Raw genomic sequence first — 15,514 nt, 5'->3', positions numbered from 1 at the left:
GCTGGTAGTTCTAGTGTTAATTTATTTTACACATTAATCACAAATACGTCGTTATATTGTTATAATAACACCGTCTCTAGGCTTTTAAATTCAATAATACTTTATTTAGGCGCAAAAATGACACGACGAATAATCGACAATTAATGTTCCGTACCGAACATTTTTTTTTGTCTATTTTCGCATCGAGCCTTTCTCCTTTTATTTTTATAGCTTAAGGAAATTGTAAGACGGGCCTGAAGAATCCGCGACCCATAGGATTAGCCGGGGCCGTTATTAAGCGCGTACCCTCGGTAATTTCACCACCAGAACTCAGTTTATTAACCATTGTCCCGATTTTCCAATTACTGAACTAGTGTCTTCCTTCTCTCATGTCCTATCTCCTTTTTTTCGGAATTCCCCAAAACCCCGACACCTCATCCTTCTACCACCACCTTCTACCACCACTTCCCACCACCACACCCTACGACCAATACTTAATGTTCTTATTTCTCCCATTTTTCACTTCCAAAATTAAACTCCGCCCTCAGTAGCTGAGATGCGTGACTTCCTCTGAATTTCGAATCAGTATCATTCTGAACGTTAAACAACCAAGTATTGAGTCAGTCCGAGCGCTGAACGCATAATCAAGTCGTTTATATTATAACGTTGGAGAAAGGGTATTCCGGGATCGCTTCAGACCTCGTTAGAAAACAGTCCGATTTTTCTCTCGTGATCCAAGTTTGAAACATAACTCAAACCGACGCGAGTACACGACAATTAACGAGCAAATTATAATTCCGCAAACAAATACGATAAAAAGGGAAAAGTTGAAATAACAGGGAAATATTGCACGGACAACAATAACTTTATCTTTGAACTATCGTATATCGACAAATGAGTCGTGTGACATTAGAGACATTTCGATGGGAATTGCGATTTTATGGTAATCGATGCGGAGCCGTAAATCGTGTTTATGGCATAACGGGATTCCTGTTTCGTTTCAGGTGGCCTGGATGCTTTTCGACAAGAGCGCCATCCTGACAGTACAAAATCATGTTATTACCAGGAACCCCAGGATATCCGTGTCACATAAGCATAGGACCTGGTTCCTACATATCAAAGAGGTTCAGGAGGACGACAAGGGAAAGTACATGTGCCAGATTAATACGGCAACCGCGAAAACACAATATGGCTATCTGCACGTCGTAGGTGAGTTGCTTTTGAATATCGTCGTAACAGTAGATTTGTTGAAAATGAAACGCGAATGAAAATGGTAAGAGGATTAAGCAAAATCTTCGTGAAACGTCGATTAGAAATTGCAGATAAAGTCGTTTAACATAAATTTACTTTTTACACTATTCAAAATAAAGTTACAATGCACTAAATAATTTTAGAACAATTTTATATTAAAAACGCCTTTAGTGTTGATATATTGATCATTAATAACTGGAGATCTGATTTATAGCTGCATAATTAGATTTAATTTCAGAAGGTTTCTTAAGGGATTATCAAAAAGAGAACAATCTTTCATTGCAAATATTTTCTAATAAAATTTGATAGAAATGATTAACGTTAAAATTAGTATTCTCATTTTTAGATGTATTGGATCTACACTATAAATGAATCACGTATAACTGCATTGATTATCAAAAATAATTGTTGAACAGTATACAGGGTGTTATCTGCAACGCGACGCACGATTTTTCACCCACTTGCAGCTATCTGACAAAAAAAAGTTTAGCACAAGAGTTGCAGGGTACGGAGTGTGCAATAAATATCAGTGAAAGAAATTTCGAAAACAGTTTGTTTTCATAGCGAAATCAAGGTCACCTTGAGTTTTACAAATAGGAACACATATTTTTTTTCTTACCATTTTTTTGTGGACATCGGGACGAATTCAAAACACATATATAATATTTTTACTAACATATTTCTATTACTTTTTTTTTTAAATTAAATAAAGTGCATTTTTCTTATCTCCTAGTCGCGTGTTTACATTCAGTAATCTCTTCGGTGTCAAATAACGTTTACACTGCCTTAAAGTCAAATATGTACGGCGAAAAGCTAATTCGTCTCGATGTCCACAAAAAAATGGTAAAGAGAAAAATTCCTATTTGTAACACACAAGGTGACCTTGATTTCGCCATGCAAACAAACTGATTTCGAAATTTTTTTACTGATATTTATTGTACACTACATACCCTGCAACTCTTGTTCCAAACTTTTTTTTGTCAGATGGCTGCAAGTGGGTGAAAAATCGTGCGAAAAATTAGCAGTATTTTCCTGAGTCTTTTGTTTGCATAATGACCATTTTTTAAAAATTAAACAACTCATTGATATCGCCTTTTTAACGATACAGTACATACTTCAATTATAGAGAACGAACTAATTGTAAGTTATTACCCGATAGTGAGCCTTGCCTTTCAATTATCATGTTCACGTTGAAATAACGAGCGCAGTTCGTTCGATTCACGTCTGTTCACGTTACGTTCGACACGTTTGTATATACACCGGGTATGTACTATCTCGTAGTTCGTTTCGCAACCCGTGATCTCACTTTCAATCTTTTGTGTCGTAATTTTCATACGGTGCATTATAATTACCCTGCTCCCGTTTGCTTTCTGCTCCGCGGACTAATTAATGCTCGTACTTTTATGACGCGAACGCCTCTTTAATTACGTAAATATGTAACGCCCAAATGATTTTCATATTTGCATCAAGCAGAGTGCAATTTCCTAACGAACGCGCGTTTTCAAATATTATATTTCACTATGGATATATCAGACTTTACGTGGAAATGTGCGGCGGATTCGTTGTGAAATGAGGAAAGGTATAGTTTGTGGAAGAGAAGTATGGCAGCAAGGAAGGTTAGAAAAGAAAAGAAGGTTAATCAGGTACTGTTAGGAAGTTGGAAAGGGAAATACATTTCATTCTGGGTTTCATGTTGTTAGTGGACTTGTTACGCGACGGATTCCTTGTGAAATGAGAAAAGGTATAGTTTGAGGAAGAAAAGTATGGCAGCAAGGAAGGTTAAAAAAGAAAAGAAGGTTAATCAGGCACTGTTAGGAAGTTGGAAAGGGAAATACATTTCATTCTGGGTTTCATGTTGTTAGTGGACTTGTTACGCGACGGATTCCTTGTGAAATGAGAAAAGGTATAGTTTGAGGAAGGAAAGTATGGCAGCAAGGAAGGTTAGAAAGGAAAGGAGGTTAATTAGGTATTATTAGAATGTTGGAAAGAGAAATACATTTTATTCTGGGCCTCTTATTCTTAGTGGACTTGTTACTAAGAGTATAGTCAGTGGAAGAAATATAGTATAGTCACAAGATCGGTCAGGCGTCAAAGTTTACACGTTCGAGTCTATCAACAAGCGATTCAACAGAAGCCTGAGAAGTGCTCGAAATTTCAGTCAGGGTTCCATGAAGTGTATAGTCGATGGAAGAAATATAGCGAGGTCGTAAATTCACTTAGGCGTCAAAGTTCGAGTATATCGATAAGCGATTCAATAGAAACCTGAGAAAGTGAGGACCCGAAATTTCAGTTAGGGTTGCATGAAGTATGCTTTAGCTTTAATCCAGTCCCAATTGAAAAACGTAAAATGGCGCATATCGAACCTGAGTGCCATTGCATAAATCGGTCCCTCTATATTTCTTTCAACGACTATACCAACGAGATCAGTGTTTTCTGCAGCATAGGAAATATGGTCACAGAAGTGTACGAAATTTTGAATATTAAAGTGGTAAATTTTGAAAAATAAGGGAAGTTAAGAAATTGCTCTTGGAAGCTCTAACTATGAACAAATAAATTAGGTAACATATTAAATGGGGCATTTTAACATTGAAACGCCTGAGAAACCTAATTCTGTGAAAAATTGACAGGTCAGGAAGCAGTTTATTTGTATAAATTGTTAATAATCATGATTTTTCAGTACAAAATATTCGAGCTTGGCTAAATTTGCAAGTTTGGGAACTGTAGTTTATTTCGAGATACACACAGCTAACTCAACAAGACTCTATTCGCGGGTTAGCTGACGCACACGGACTAAATGATGTTTCTTACAAGATTAATTTATTACCGCGGTGTTTATTGTATGAAAACAATTTTCCAACATTTCGGTACTGAAAATCGCACGCAATACTATTAATTCTACTCCTATTCTATTCGATTAATTCTAACATTGCCAATATAGCAAATGTAGAACATTTAATTCTGTCTTCCCAAATTTCTCCCATCTCTAATTATTTCAAGACGAGACAATAACAACATTAGCAAAGATTGCGCAATATTTGTCTATTTTCAAACGAACGAAAAGCGCATTAAACAATCGCGTCTACCCTTAAAACCCATTTAGTTTCAATACATAGCACGTGACCGTCCTACCAGAACTATTATCCCACAGGATATTTCACAAATCCTTTCACATCCGAGCGATCTGAATAGCCCCCATTCCCGAACACAGTCGAATTCCGGGTCAAAGGAGAAAGTATACCGGCGTCCCACCGAAAGGACAGGGCAATAATAATTTAATCAGCAGAGGGTATCCGTGAGTCCTGAGGAGCGAGCGCGTCGGGGTGAGTCGGTCTTCGTTCTGCCATCCGGGAGAACATATTAATATCTCGAGTTTTGACGTCTGAAGTCGTCGGTGGAGCCGGAGCTCAGTCGTTTGCCGGTCGGGGGGAATGGTGGGGATGGTGCAGTAGTCGGAGGAGTAATCAGAGGGCTAGATTAATTGTTTCCACGGGACTCTTGGCCTGGCGTAGCACAAATACACAGAAGACTTCGAAGCGGTACTTCGTGATAATGCCGACGGAACAGACACAATGCAAGCCCTGCCATAACTCAGGTCCTCGCCTCTCTCACTCTCTCCTCTCTCTCTCTCTCGCTCGTGTTCAGCTGGGTGTAGAGCACGCGACGAGAAACGTGTAACGTGTGTAAATATTCCATACGGACTGAGTCACTTAAAGTTACAACCTGAGGCGTTTACCCTGCTGGCTGAGCTAATAAACGCTTTTCAGGAGTTCGACGATTTCGATGAGCCACACTAGGGTGGTGGCGCGAGCGCGGTTCGCCTGGATTCCCGTGTAAATTATCCGGGAATCGTAACCGTGCCACGTTTCGATTGTTGCCGCGCTGTTTACCCGCCGCTGAAGCACGTTTCTCGCGCGCCACCGCCCCGGATACCCGTTTCAAGGAGCAGCCCGGAACACTCGATTCGCCGGGAATAAATTTCGTCAGGAAGCTCGCCAGGGAATGGCCCGGCTTCTACGGTTACTGCTAGTCGATGGTTTTAGTCGGGTGGTTTCTTCGAGGAGCAGCATTCTTTGTCCGGATAAAAGGAATTGTCGTTCGTATGAGGGATACTGGAGATCTGGGTTATGTTGTGGATAGGGAAATGGTGATTTTGGGTTGGAATATGTTAAGAGGGAGATTAGGGGAATATTGTAAATGGGAGACGTGGAAATTGAGCATTCGTTAATAGGAGAACACTTCAATTAAGTAAAAATGTAGTGGTATCATATTTTTTCTGTGAAGAATTTATAAATTCTGATATGAATTGTAAGATTGGAATAAAGAGAAGTAGTAATTTATAATTTTGTGTGCGCTAGAATACGTTCATCTTTGCTGGGATTAAAGTGTATGCTAATATTTAGATTTTTGAAATTTTTAGTAAAAATAATTTATTGTTAATTATACTTTTGTCTTTCATATGTTTCATAATCCATTAAACAATATAATTAGTTTATATTATGCATTTGCAGAGGTTCCTTTAGTAAACTAAGAGATTCGGCATGTGTCTGACCATATACGGGACAAACTACTTGTTTTCAATAGGAATCTAAATTAGCGACTTACACTCCTGTTACTAAAATTGCAAGGAAAATAATGGTATTTATAAAACGTGCATGACAATATCCGAATACTTCGTTTACAAAATAAATATTTTAATTACACAAATTAAACAAATTTCTTAGTTTAAACATGTAAATGTTTTGAACATAAAAATGCACTTGTTACGGAATACATAATTGTTTACCCCAGAAATTTGTCATGCTTCGTTCTACATTTTGCTCAAAAATTGCAAGAGCACCTAAACTGTTCTAATCTCTACCACCACGTGCACCAATAACATCCTCTCCTCTGCGCACGCAGAAAACGGTGAAACGATTGCCGCTCAGCACATACAACTTTCATTAGGTTATCCCGTTTGACGATACGTTGCAAACGTACCGGCCAATCAATTTTCCGTCTAAGGGACACCCCATGAAAGATTCCTCTTCGGGACGTGGCACGCCTAACACGCCCAGAGCTTCGAACTCGCGATTGAATTCCACGATGATCCATGAATCGAGGATAACGATAACTCGATGATCGCGCCGCTTTATCCAATATCGTGTACACACTCCTCTCCCCCCCCCCTCTCTCTATCTCTCTCATTGAACGGCCTGGGCTTCCCGTTTCGCTCAGAGCCTGTCCTTTTTCTCTCTGTCCTCTCGTAAATAAGGCGGAAGCCGGGGACTATCTGACTTTTATTCGATTTACAGGGCGAGTCGGCGAGCTTAACCAGTAAAGAAGCTCGAGTGGAGCCGAGAAGCGCACACTGCGGAACGTGACGCTGAGCTTTCGACCCTTGCCGTACATTTTTCGACGCTTCCGTGTCCTGCGTTCACTCTTTTCTCTTCGTTCCTCTCCCTACTTTCGGGACGTCAGTCCTCGCGATGCCTCGGGACACAGGATTCCACGGAGTTTTTGCCGGTTATCGAGTTCTCCCGGCACTGGGCTCGATTGGACGAGTTGTTGCCGGTTCAATTGGTGTTCCTCTGTAACGAGTAAAAGGAGCGTGTTATGATACTCGCGAGCCTGTATGCAATTTCATATCTGTTCCTTCTCTCTCTCCGCGCCTGTTTCCTCGAGCTCTCTTTTATTGGAACGTCGATAGGTGGTGGTGGTGGTGGTAGAGAGTTCTCGTTGAGCAAGGAAGACGATGAAATTCAAGAGGACCCCCTTTGAATTACGACCACTAACACGACAACGACAGTGACGTAGACGACGACGATACAATGTCTGGGTAGTTATCCAAAAGGAAAAAGGGAGAAAGAGAAAACAAAAAGGGGGAAGAAATGAAAGCTGGGGGAGATGGGATAACCTTCGGGGTAGTAACTTCGTTTCAGCGAAAATAGTTTTTACGCGCTCATTAACGAGGCAAGGCGTTTCTTTCGGAACACAAGCAGCCCTGTTCACATTTTTCCCCTGCGCTTGTTTTTTCGTTTTTCATTCAGCCAGTTACGGTGTTTCCCCGGTCAAAAGACCGAGAGAGGGACACGGTGTTGCTGCCCTCGCGGCTTTTACCCGGACCATCGAATTTCACGAGTCGAATTCAAGAATACTCAAAGGGTGTGTATAATGCGGCACAAAGGGAGTTTCTTAGCGTTTCGTTTCGCGTCTCTGTCGTTGCGTTACCGTATTGTATCAGAGAAACGCGCATGTCGTCGTCTACCGGTCGTACGTCATGTGTTGCTGGAGCTCGACACCGCATTCCCTAAGGGAGAACCGGTGTAATTAGTAATTTGTAGTTGCAGCGGCAGCGGCTTCATTCACCGAGCCGCATAACAGTCATTTCGACACGAGCCTCTGACGCGCCTTTGTGTATGCGGATCGCGCTTCGTTAAGTCGCAAAACGCGTTTTGCCTGCGAGAGCCACTTAATTTCCGAATGTCTGTCAAAGCGGATCTCCGCCTCTTTTTTTTCTCTCTCTCTCTCGCTTCATTTTCGAGTTTCTTCGAGGCGCGATTCGTTGCAATTTCTGTCCTACGCTTTGACTAGAAGGTAACGAGATTTGAAATACCTTCTAAATGCCGCGTTGCGAGAGTCGAGCTGAGTCAATTTTATTGAAAAAGGGTTGCACAGCCTATTTTGAATTGTGACACTGTTTTTATTAAATGGTAAATTTTCAATTTTAATTTTAGTGACGCTTTCTTGGGTAAACATTTTTTGCAGGTATTTTAAAATGAACAGTTTTATGAATATACTATAGCGTTAAAGTTTGAGATTACTGTGCAATGTAGGTTGCACAAAAGTTTCTAGAAAGAAATTAGCAACTTTGAAATTTTTTAACAAATTTTTCACCATTCGAATCAATCGAAATGAGGTAAATTACTACTGATCTCTACAACGTCAATTTCAAATTTATAAATAAGTAGCAGCAGATTCAATATTGATGTAAAAATGGCAGGTGATTCAAAAATTTTGGCTAGTGATGTATGCCACTCTTCTAGCAAACCGACGATATAATATTAGATATACAAATTAATTCGCTGTCTTTCTTCACAAAGTCTAGACAACTTTATCGACTCAAACCCGCCATATTTCTTCAGAGAGAGAATTTGTCAATTACCCGATAGATAGAAAAATGGTCATCCAAAGTACAGTAGATTACTTTGTATACTAAAATTGTGTTCGATTTCTTGTAAATAAAACTGAAATTTGTGAGAATAGGTGCTGGATATTAGTCAACACTCATTATTATTTGTATTATGGCGCCTTTCCGGTATAGGTTACCGGCTCCACGTGTTTCAATTATCTAATGTACGCGTCCGTCACGTCTTGCCGGTTTGTCAATGCAGTCGTTTGTTCGTCTTCGAGCAAAGTCCGACGTGGCCCGGCAATTATGTTGTAAGAACTATTGTATTTGCTAAGTGATAATAAAACGCCTATAAAAATCAACAAAAGGCGTCGAATTTATTTGTTCATTTAACAGTTTTCACAAGCTGTCGGTACTACAATTTCACACTATTTCTACAATTTTATTTGAACAATGAAGTGTGTATCTAACTCATAGCACACATTCTTTACACTTTCTTGTATCAATTGAGCAAATCAGCGATGAAATTTCTCTGAAATGTTTCCTTAGAAGGAAAAATCAGTTCTAGCAAACAAAATTGGAAAATTCGACGTGTGAGGTATCAATTGCTTATAGGTTCGTCATCGAGACGCCGATGCGAAACATTCGGAGTGTTGGCATCCGTAAACAACGTATGTTCCGATTCAACAGTCGACGGTACTTCCGCTTCTGACGAAGATCTTGGTCCCGTTTCGACATTTTCTACTTGCAATCTTCGACTTTGTCGAATAAATTCTCGTCTTCTTCCTTCCGAATCTCACGAAGCGCATGAACATTTATTCTCGAAGTGCATTCTAGACGCGTCGATTTGTCTCGTTCCGTTCCTTGTTTTGCCAGATCTTTGCTCACGGTAAACGTTTGCCCGAGCTATCGTATATCTCGGTGTTTGTCGACAGTTCTTCTTTGTAATAAACAATTTCTGCGCTAGACAATTTTCTACACGATTTTCTCTAATTTTCCTTCTCGTCAATTTTTCCTAATTTATTTGTTTTTCAATGAAAAGTACCTGTGATTGCAAAGATCCTTGTATTTTTATCTGTTTGACGTTAAAAATATAATTTTCCTTCTCGTCAATTTTTCCTAATTTATTTGTTTTTCGATGAAAAGCATTTATGATTACAAAGATCGTTGTGTTTTTATGTTTGTCATTAAAAATCAGTAGAATTTTAAAAAGCTTCAAGATTCGGAGGAAAAATTTCTTCTTATTTATTTGGTTCAATTGAAACCAAGAAATTTCAGTGCGACCCTTAAAATTGAAGCCAATTAATCGTTTACTCTTCCATCTTATTTTTTAATCCTACTCGTCAATTTTTCTTAATTTATATATTTTTCAATAGAAAGTAGATATTTGTGATTAAGAAGATCGCTGTATTTTTATATGTTTACCACTAAAAATCAATAGAATTTTAAAAAGCTTATCTTCTTTAATCAGAACCAAGAAAAACCAATTCGTAATAATTCTAATTGACGGAAATTCGAAATTAATTTACTATTCAAGAAAAGGTATCTGCAAATACAGAAATCGTTGTATCTTTATTTTTCTGATATAACAAATCAGTAGAAATTTGAAAAACTTCAGAGGAACAAATTTTACGACAAATCTTACTTTAAAAAACTAAAAAATCGGAGGACTCGAAATACTTTCCAAGTAAATTCCTCTTTACCTACCTAGCTCAATTAGAACCAGCAAAAAACCCAATTCGTAACAATTGTAATTGATAAAAAATCGAGCACAAATGTTCACATCTTCGTACTCGTTTTGCTCCGATGAATTTACGTTCTCGAACATTGAATACCATTCTCCTAATAACCCGTGTATCGACTTTCCCCCTGTTAGCTCGTATTCCAAAGAACTGTAACAAATCAAGTACAAACGTCTGAACGCGGGAGTTCGAACTTTCCGAAGGCTATACTTCACATCGAGTGTCTCCCCCGTTCAGCGACTTCTGACTCGGTTATTTGCGGGGAAATTCCCTAATTGAAGATTTCTCCGTCTGACCTGCCGAGAAAAAGCGGCCGCGAACACAATAACTCTCGCGGATCATTAAGCCCGGCGGAATGATAATCGAGAAAAATTCGCTTCCTTCGCTACGCGTATCTCGTCTACGAACGAGTTCAATTTTTAGCAGGCAAGCTGAGCTGATGAGAACGTGTGTATACACGGAGGATCTGCACGAGGTCCTCTACTTACCCAAGTGCCTATATTTACTCGATTCATGGATCGGCGACTAGCATCCGGGGAACCGACCGGTTCCTCTCGAACACGGCATCTTCTGGCTTTTTCTCTATTTCTCGAGTGGCCAATTACAAACAACGGAGACCTCACGGACGCCAGTGGAGGGCAAACGAAGTCTCGTTATCGATCGAGAGAGAACGAACCCTGGATCTCGCTCCTCTTCTGTCGCGGTGATTATTTAACCCTCGAAAGGAACAAATCTAAATATCGGTGATCGCGAGTGGCAAACACTTTTGCTTGCAGATGGTCGAACGAGTGATATCTCAGGTGCTGTTGTTGCGATGGAGGAGAGAAGGATTCGTGGATTCTGATGATTACTGATTTTCGTCGATACATTTGTGGGGATATTGTTATTACTTAAGTAGGATGCTCATAGGGAGAGAGAAAAGAAAGGCAGAAGGGGGGAGATCAAAGAAAAAAGAAAGATAGGGAAAACATTTATATATTATTAATTATTACATATCACAAATTTATAATAGGGATATTAGAAAGAGAAAGATAGGCAAGAAGGCGAAACGATGTGAAGGAAAGACGAAAGGAAGAGCAATTGATGAGGTTGAGAGAGGAAGGACATAAATAGAGGAGTATCGTAGGGAATTAGGTATTAGATAATTAGGATAGAGTAATTACGATAGGAACACAATAAAATTGTCACAATGGTGCTTTATATTAGCAAAAATACAGTTTTATTTTATAATACAGAAGGATCACACTTAGTCTTCGACATTCACTCTCTTAACGCGCCCTTTTTTAACTCTTTCTAATTCACGTGCCAATTTTTGACCACGACTTCGCGCCTTACATTGGTTCGAATCACTTAAACTCTGTGGATTTTAGAAACGTCTCTTGCTGACCTCCTTCAAATAATTTTGTATCATAATATAACGCACATCTGTTATCATTCCCCTCACATTTCGTACTACTGTTATAACTTTTTAATTAAGCTTCAAACGACCTATGTTTGTACTCATAGAAAATATACTCGTAAAGTTTGGAGAAACCTTCTGAAAAAATTGAGACACCCCGTATAATAAATAATAAGGAGTGTACGATGCTCGACTCGTGAACGAGACTGGGTTCAGCTCGAACTCGGTTAGTATCGTTGCGCTCCCGATCTGTTAATCCTGAAAGGGCGAAATTCTAGTAGTTGGTGTGGTGATGGTGAATAAGAGGTTTCTCTCGGTAAGAATATTTTTGAACTCTCTTTATTTGTGCGTGGGTATATATTAGGTCGGTGTATGTTGTGATTGGTTGGACGTTGAAGGTGGTGGAAAAAAAGGTCTCGAAAAATGCGGAGGTGTGATTGGATATTAGGAAACTAGTGGAAGGAGAACGTGAGGGTGAAGGTGGTGGGCGAAAGTTGAAATAATTTGGGGAAAACCCGGAAAGGGGAAAGGGATAGGAAACATGACCAGGATGCGACTTGAACTGCTTTATGATAGGGAAGGAATTTGTTAGGGGCTAGGAAGACGGCTGGAAAGGACTGTTTATTAATTTATGATGGCACAATATATTCCACATCACACGTGCAGTGTACTAACACAATCTCGATACACGTTACATAATTAAAATTTCGATCATTCCCGTCAGGAGCCACGTGTGCAACCGCTTCGCGCATGTATCAAAACAGAATTGACCCCTATCTCGACCGAGAGAGACAATGAACTAAACCCCTAATTAATAACAAACCAACCGTACGCAGGGACCGATAACATTTCTCTACTATCACTGTCATTCATCGATCATTCTAACACGCGGCCCCCACGGCTCAATGCAATTCCGTGGGAACGTTCACCGAAAACCGAACGTCCTAGCGTTTCAATGGTTCACTCGTTAGCGGGAAATAATTAAAATTGTCACGGTTTATTAACAAGAGAGAAAACGACGGGGAATCGCCGCGAACAAGCAAACTGACCAATTTATCACAGTATCTCGTTATCGGCTAGCCGGGAATAATCGCGGCCATAAATAATCAGTGTACGCGATCCACAGGGCAATTATACGAGCAGTCGGAAATTTATTCGAGGAGTTATCCCGATAAGATGCACAGCTTTCGCTTGGAATAGCAACGGACATCCTTTCGAACGGTTCGTTGCCTGGCCGAAACGCCGTCTGAAGAGGGTCGGTCCTACATATTCATATAGAAACTCGCCCTGAATATCAGTCGATCCCCTCCACCCCCTTTCGAATCCTCGCACAACGTGATATTTCCGTCGAACAGGCGATAGCGTGTTGTTTAACGCGCGAGAAAATGTTTGCTCGCGAACGAACCGCGGAAAAATTTGCCAGGTGTCGACAGGATACGTTAACGCGTCCACTGTCATGATTTACGTGTTTTGCTCAGGACGAGCGCAGGAAAATTTTGTGGAATTAGAAATAGAATATAGATGTTTATTAAAATATACGTAACTTTTACCCACGCTTCTCGACATTTCAGGCAATACTCATTTCATCCCTCGCTCGCCACACTTTTTAGCCAGCCCCTTCATTCCCGCTGCTTTTCCCGCTGGGCCTGGTTTTCGTCTCTCGTCGCTCGCTTTCTTATTTATTTTCGACACTGTTCTCTTAAAACTACGTTTCCTTTAAATTACGATACCACAATTTTCATTATTCTAAGTATTGTATTGTGTTTATTATGGTTTATTATTTTCTGTTCTTTTTTCATTCGAAATAATTTCCAGTTAGCTGTGGTGTTCGAAATTTTTACTTGACGATATTCATTTTATTTTAATTATTCTAAACATTTGAGGTCACTGGTGACCCACGTGGCAGTCAGCGTGTTAACGCGATGACGTAATCTATGTGTGATGAGCAACTTTGATGAATGAGACAGATTGTAGTAGGATGGAAAGGATTCAATTTTGTGAATTTGTTTTTTCAGTAGATGTGGTTTTGTAAGGGTGCGTGTCCTCTGAGAGTGAAACTATAGCGAGTTGCTTTTCAGAGTCAAATTTATCAGTGTATACACGGTATTGAGATTGCTAGTGGAGAGCTGGACACACAATTGAGACTATTCTCGAGAATAAATATCGTAGAAAATTATTAAGTGGAAATACATATAACCTAAGATTTTTTCTTTTTTATTTTTAATGTCTATATTAGATTTGCAACTGGCTCTACTGGGCCTCCATACCTAAATGGGAAACCGACAAGGGAGAATACAGAGGGGGTAGTTGGCGTAGTGCGCAAAGCCTCGGCTTGCTAAGTGCGAAGGTCCCGGGTTCGATTCCCGTTGGGTCCCTCAATATTTTTCCCTAGGTTCCTACAAATGGGAGCTCAGCCGGGATGGAGGCATCTACGGCTACACGAAGCCAGGAGTTGTGCGATGAAAAACATGTTGAGGGTTGCACGTCTTCCAAAAATGAGTTGTTTCGGCTGTTGTGCCACTGTGTTGGGGGAGTGTACCTGAAAGTGTTGAGTTGTTGAACTTAGGTCATTCGAGGGCGAATGTGGGTTCAGAATGGCCGAGTGTAGTATTGGGGCTTCCATACCCAAATAGGAAACCTCGAAGGGAGAATAGACAGGGGGTAGTTGGCGTAGTGCGCAAAGCCTCGGCTTGCTAAGTGCGAAGGTCCCGGGTTCGATACCCGTTGGGTCCCTGAATATTTTTCCGTCGGTTCCCACAATAGTGTTTCCACTCCATATACCCTAAGATGTGACATAATGTGGGAACGACAGTGTGCAATTGTAAATACCTAAACGAGTGTTTAAACCAGAGAGATAGAAATGAAAGTGAAGAGTGTTTGAAATCGAGAGATAGATATGAAAATGAAAAGTGTTTGAAATCGAGAGATAGACATGAGATAGGATTTTTCGTGTGAATGTTTAGTTTAGAGTGATCGCTGCGTGAACGGAAGAATACTTTCGTTAGAACGATAGAAGTGTAAACGAAAAATGAAAGGGTTAATCTTACAATTAGACAGTAAATTTATTATGGTTCTTAATTTCTATTTATGTATGCACACTCTTCAAAATTACTACAGATTTTGTAATATAGGTATCTTGAAATTGTAACACAGAACTTAACCCTAGTTCAGACTTCGGGTCCTTTTTGACCCATCGCCTTCTTATTATTTTTAATAACTTCTGCTGTTATTAAATTTATGTTTCCTTAATATTATATTAAAACTTTATTTTCTAGGCTCATATGGCGTTCTGGTAATAAAAATTGTAACACAAAAGGTCTCTGGGTCGAAAAAGACCCGAAGGGTTAATATGACTTGACATTTGCATAATTTGGGAAAATGAAATTTGGGATATAGTTTAACAGATAACAAATGGAAGTACTCGAGTAATTTTTCTGCAATAATTTTATCCATTCGTTCGATGTTCGTTTAATAGAAGAGTCTCGATTCGGTGTTAAATCTAATTCTAGATTCAGGATACGACATTTTCACGGAACATACGACTGTCAAATATTATCCATTCCGTTGTCGGCCACTTTATGAATGATTTGTGGCTCATGACTAGGGAAACGAGGGTTGAACGGAAATTCACTTGACCCTTTTCTAAAGTTAGCTACTTCACGCGACGACACAACGATTTCTCCTCGGTCAAAAATACATACTCTCGCGTTCATACGAGCACGTCATCAAATCATCTCTACCTATTCCATCAGCACTTCTTCTTTCACCGCTGTATGAAATTTGCCAAAAAAAAAACAAAAAAAAAATTGCAAAAGTTTTAAAATATTAACTCCGCTGAAACAAAAATTCACAAAGTGGAAACAGTACAGCTACTCGTACATGCTTCTCGTTTGCGAAGTTTTATACGGTTTTTCAATTTCAATCTACAAAAAGGAAATTCTGCAAATGCTGCAAATGACTCTTCAGGTGTATGAAACTTCTGTCAGATTAATTCTCTGAAGTAATATATGTTTCTTTTATTAATACGTGTATATA

The 15,514-nt window shown here is 39.6% G+C and overlaps 1 protein-coding gene across 1 annotated transcript in view; it reads left to right on the top strand.

The window, feature by feature from the left end:
- Positions 1-929: 929 nt before the first annotated feature.
- Positions 930-15,514, top strand: part of LOC108576002 (limbic system-associated membrane protein-like) — a 40,884-nt gene continuing 26,299 nt past the window's right edge. Inside the window, 1 exon segment of the mRNA XM_017938945.1 lies at positions 930-1,188. Within this exon segment, the coding sequence (XP_017794434.1) occupies positions 930-1,188 (259 nt within the window).

The sequence above is a fragment of the Habropoda laboriosa genome, unplaced genomic scaffold (assembly GCF_001263275.1).
Source record: "Habropoda laboriosa isolate 0110345459 unplaced genomic scaffold, ASM126327v1 scaffold36, whole genome shotgun sequence".
Taxonomy (NCBI): Eukaryota; Metazoa; Arthropoda; class Insecta; order Hymenoptera; family Apidae; genus Habropoda; species Habropoda laboriosa.
Note: the sequence above shows the minus strand (reverse complement) of the source record. Positions and strands in the feature narration are given on the sequence as shown.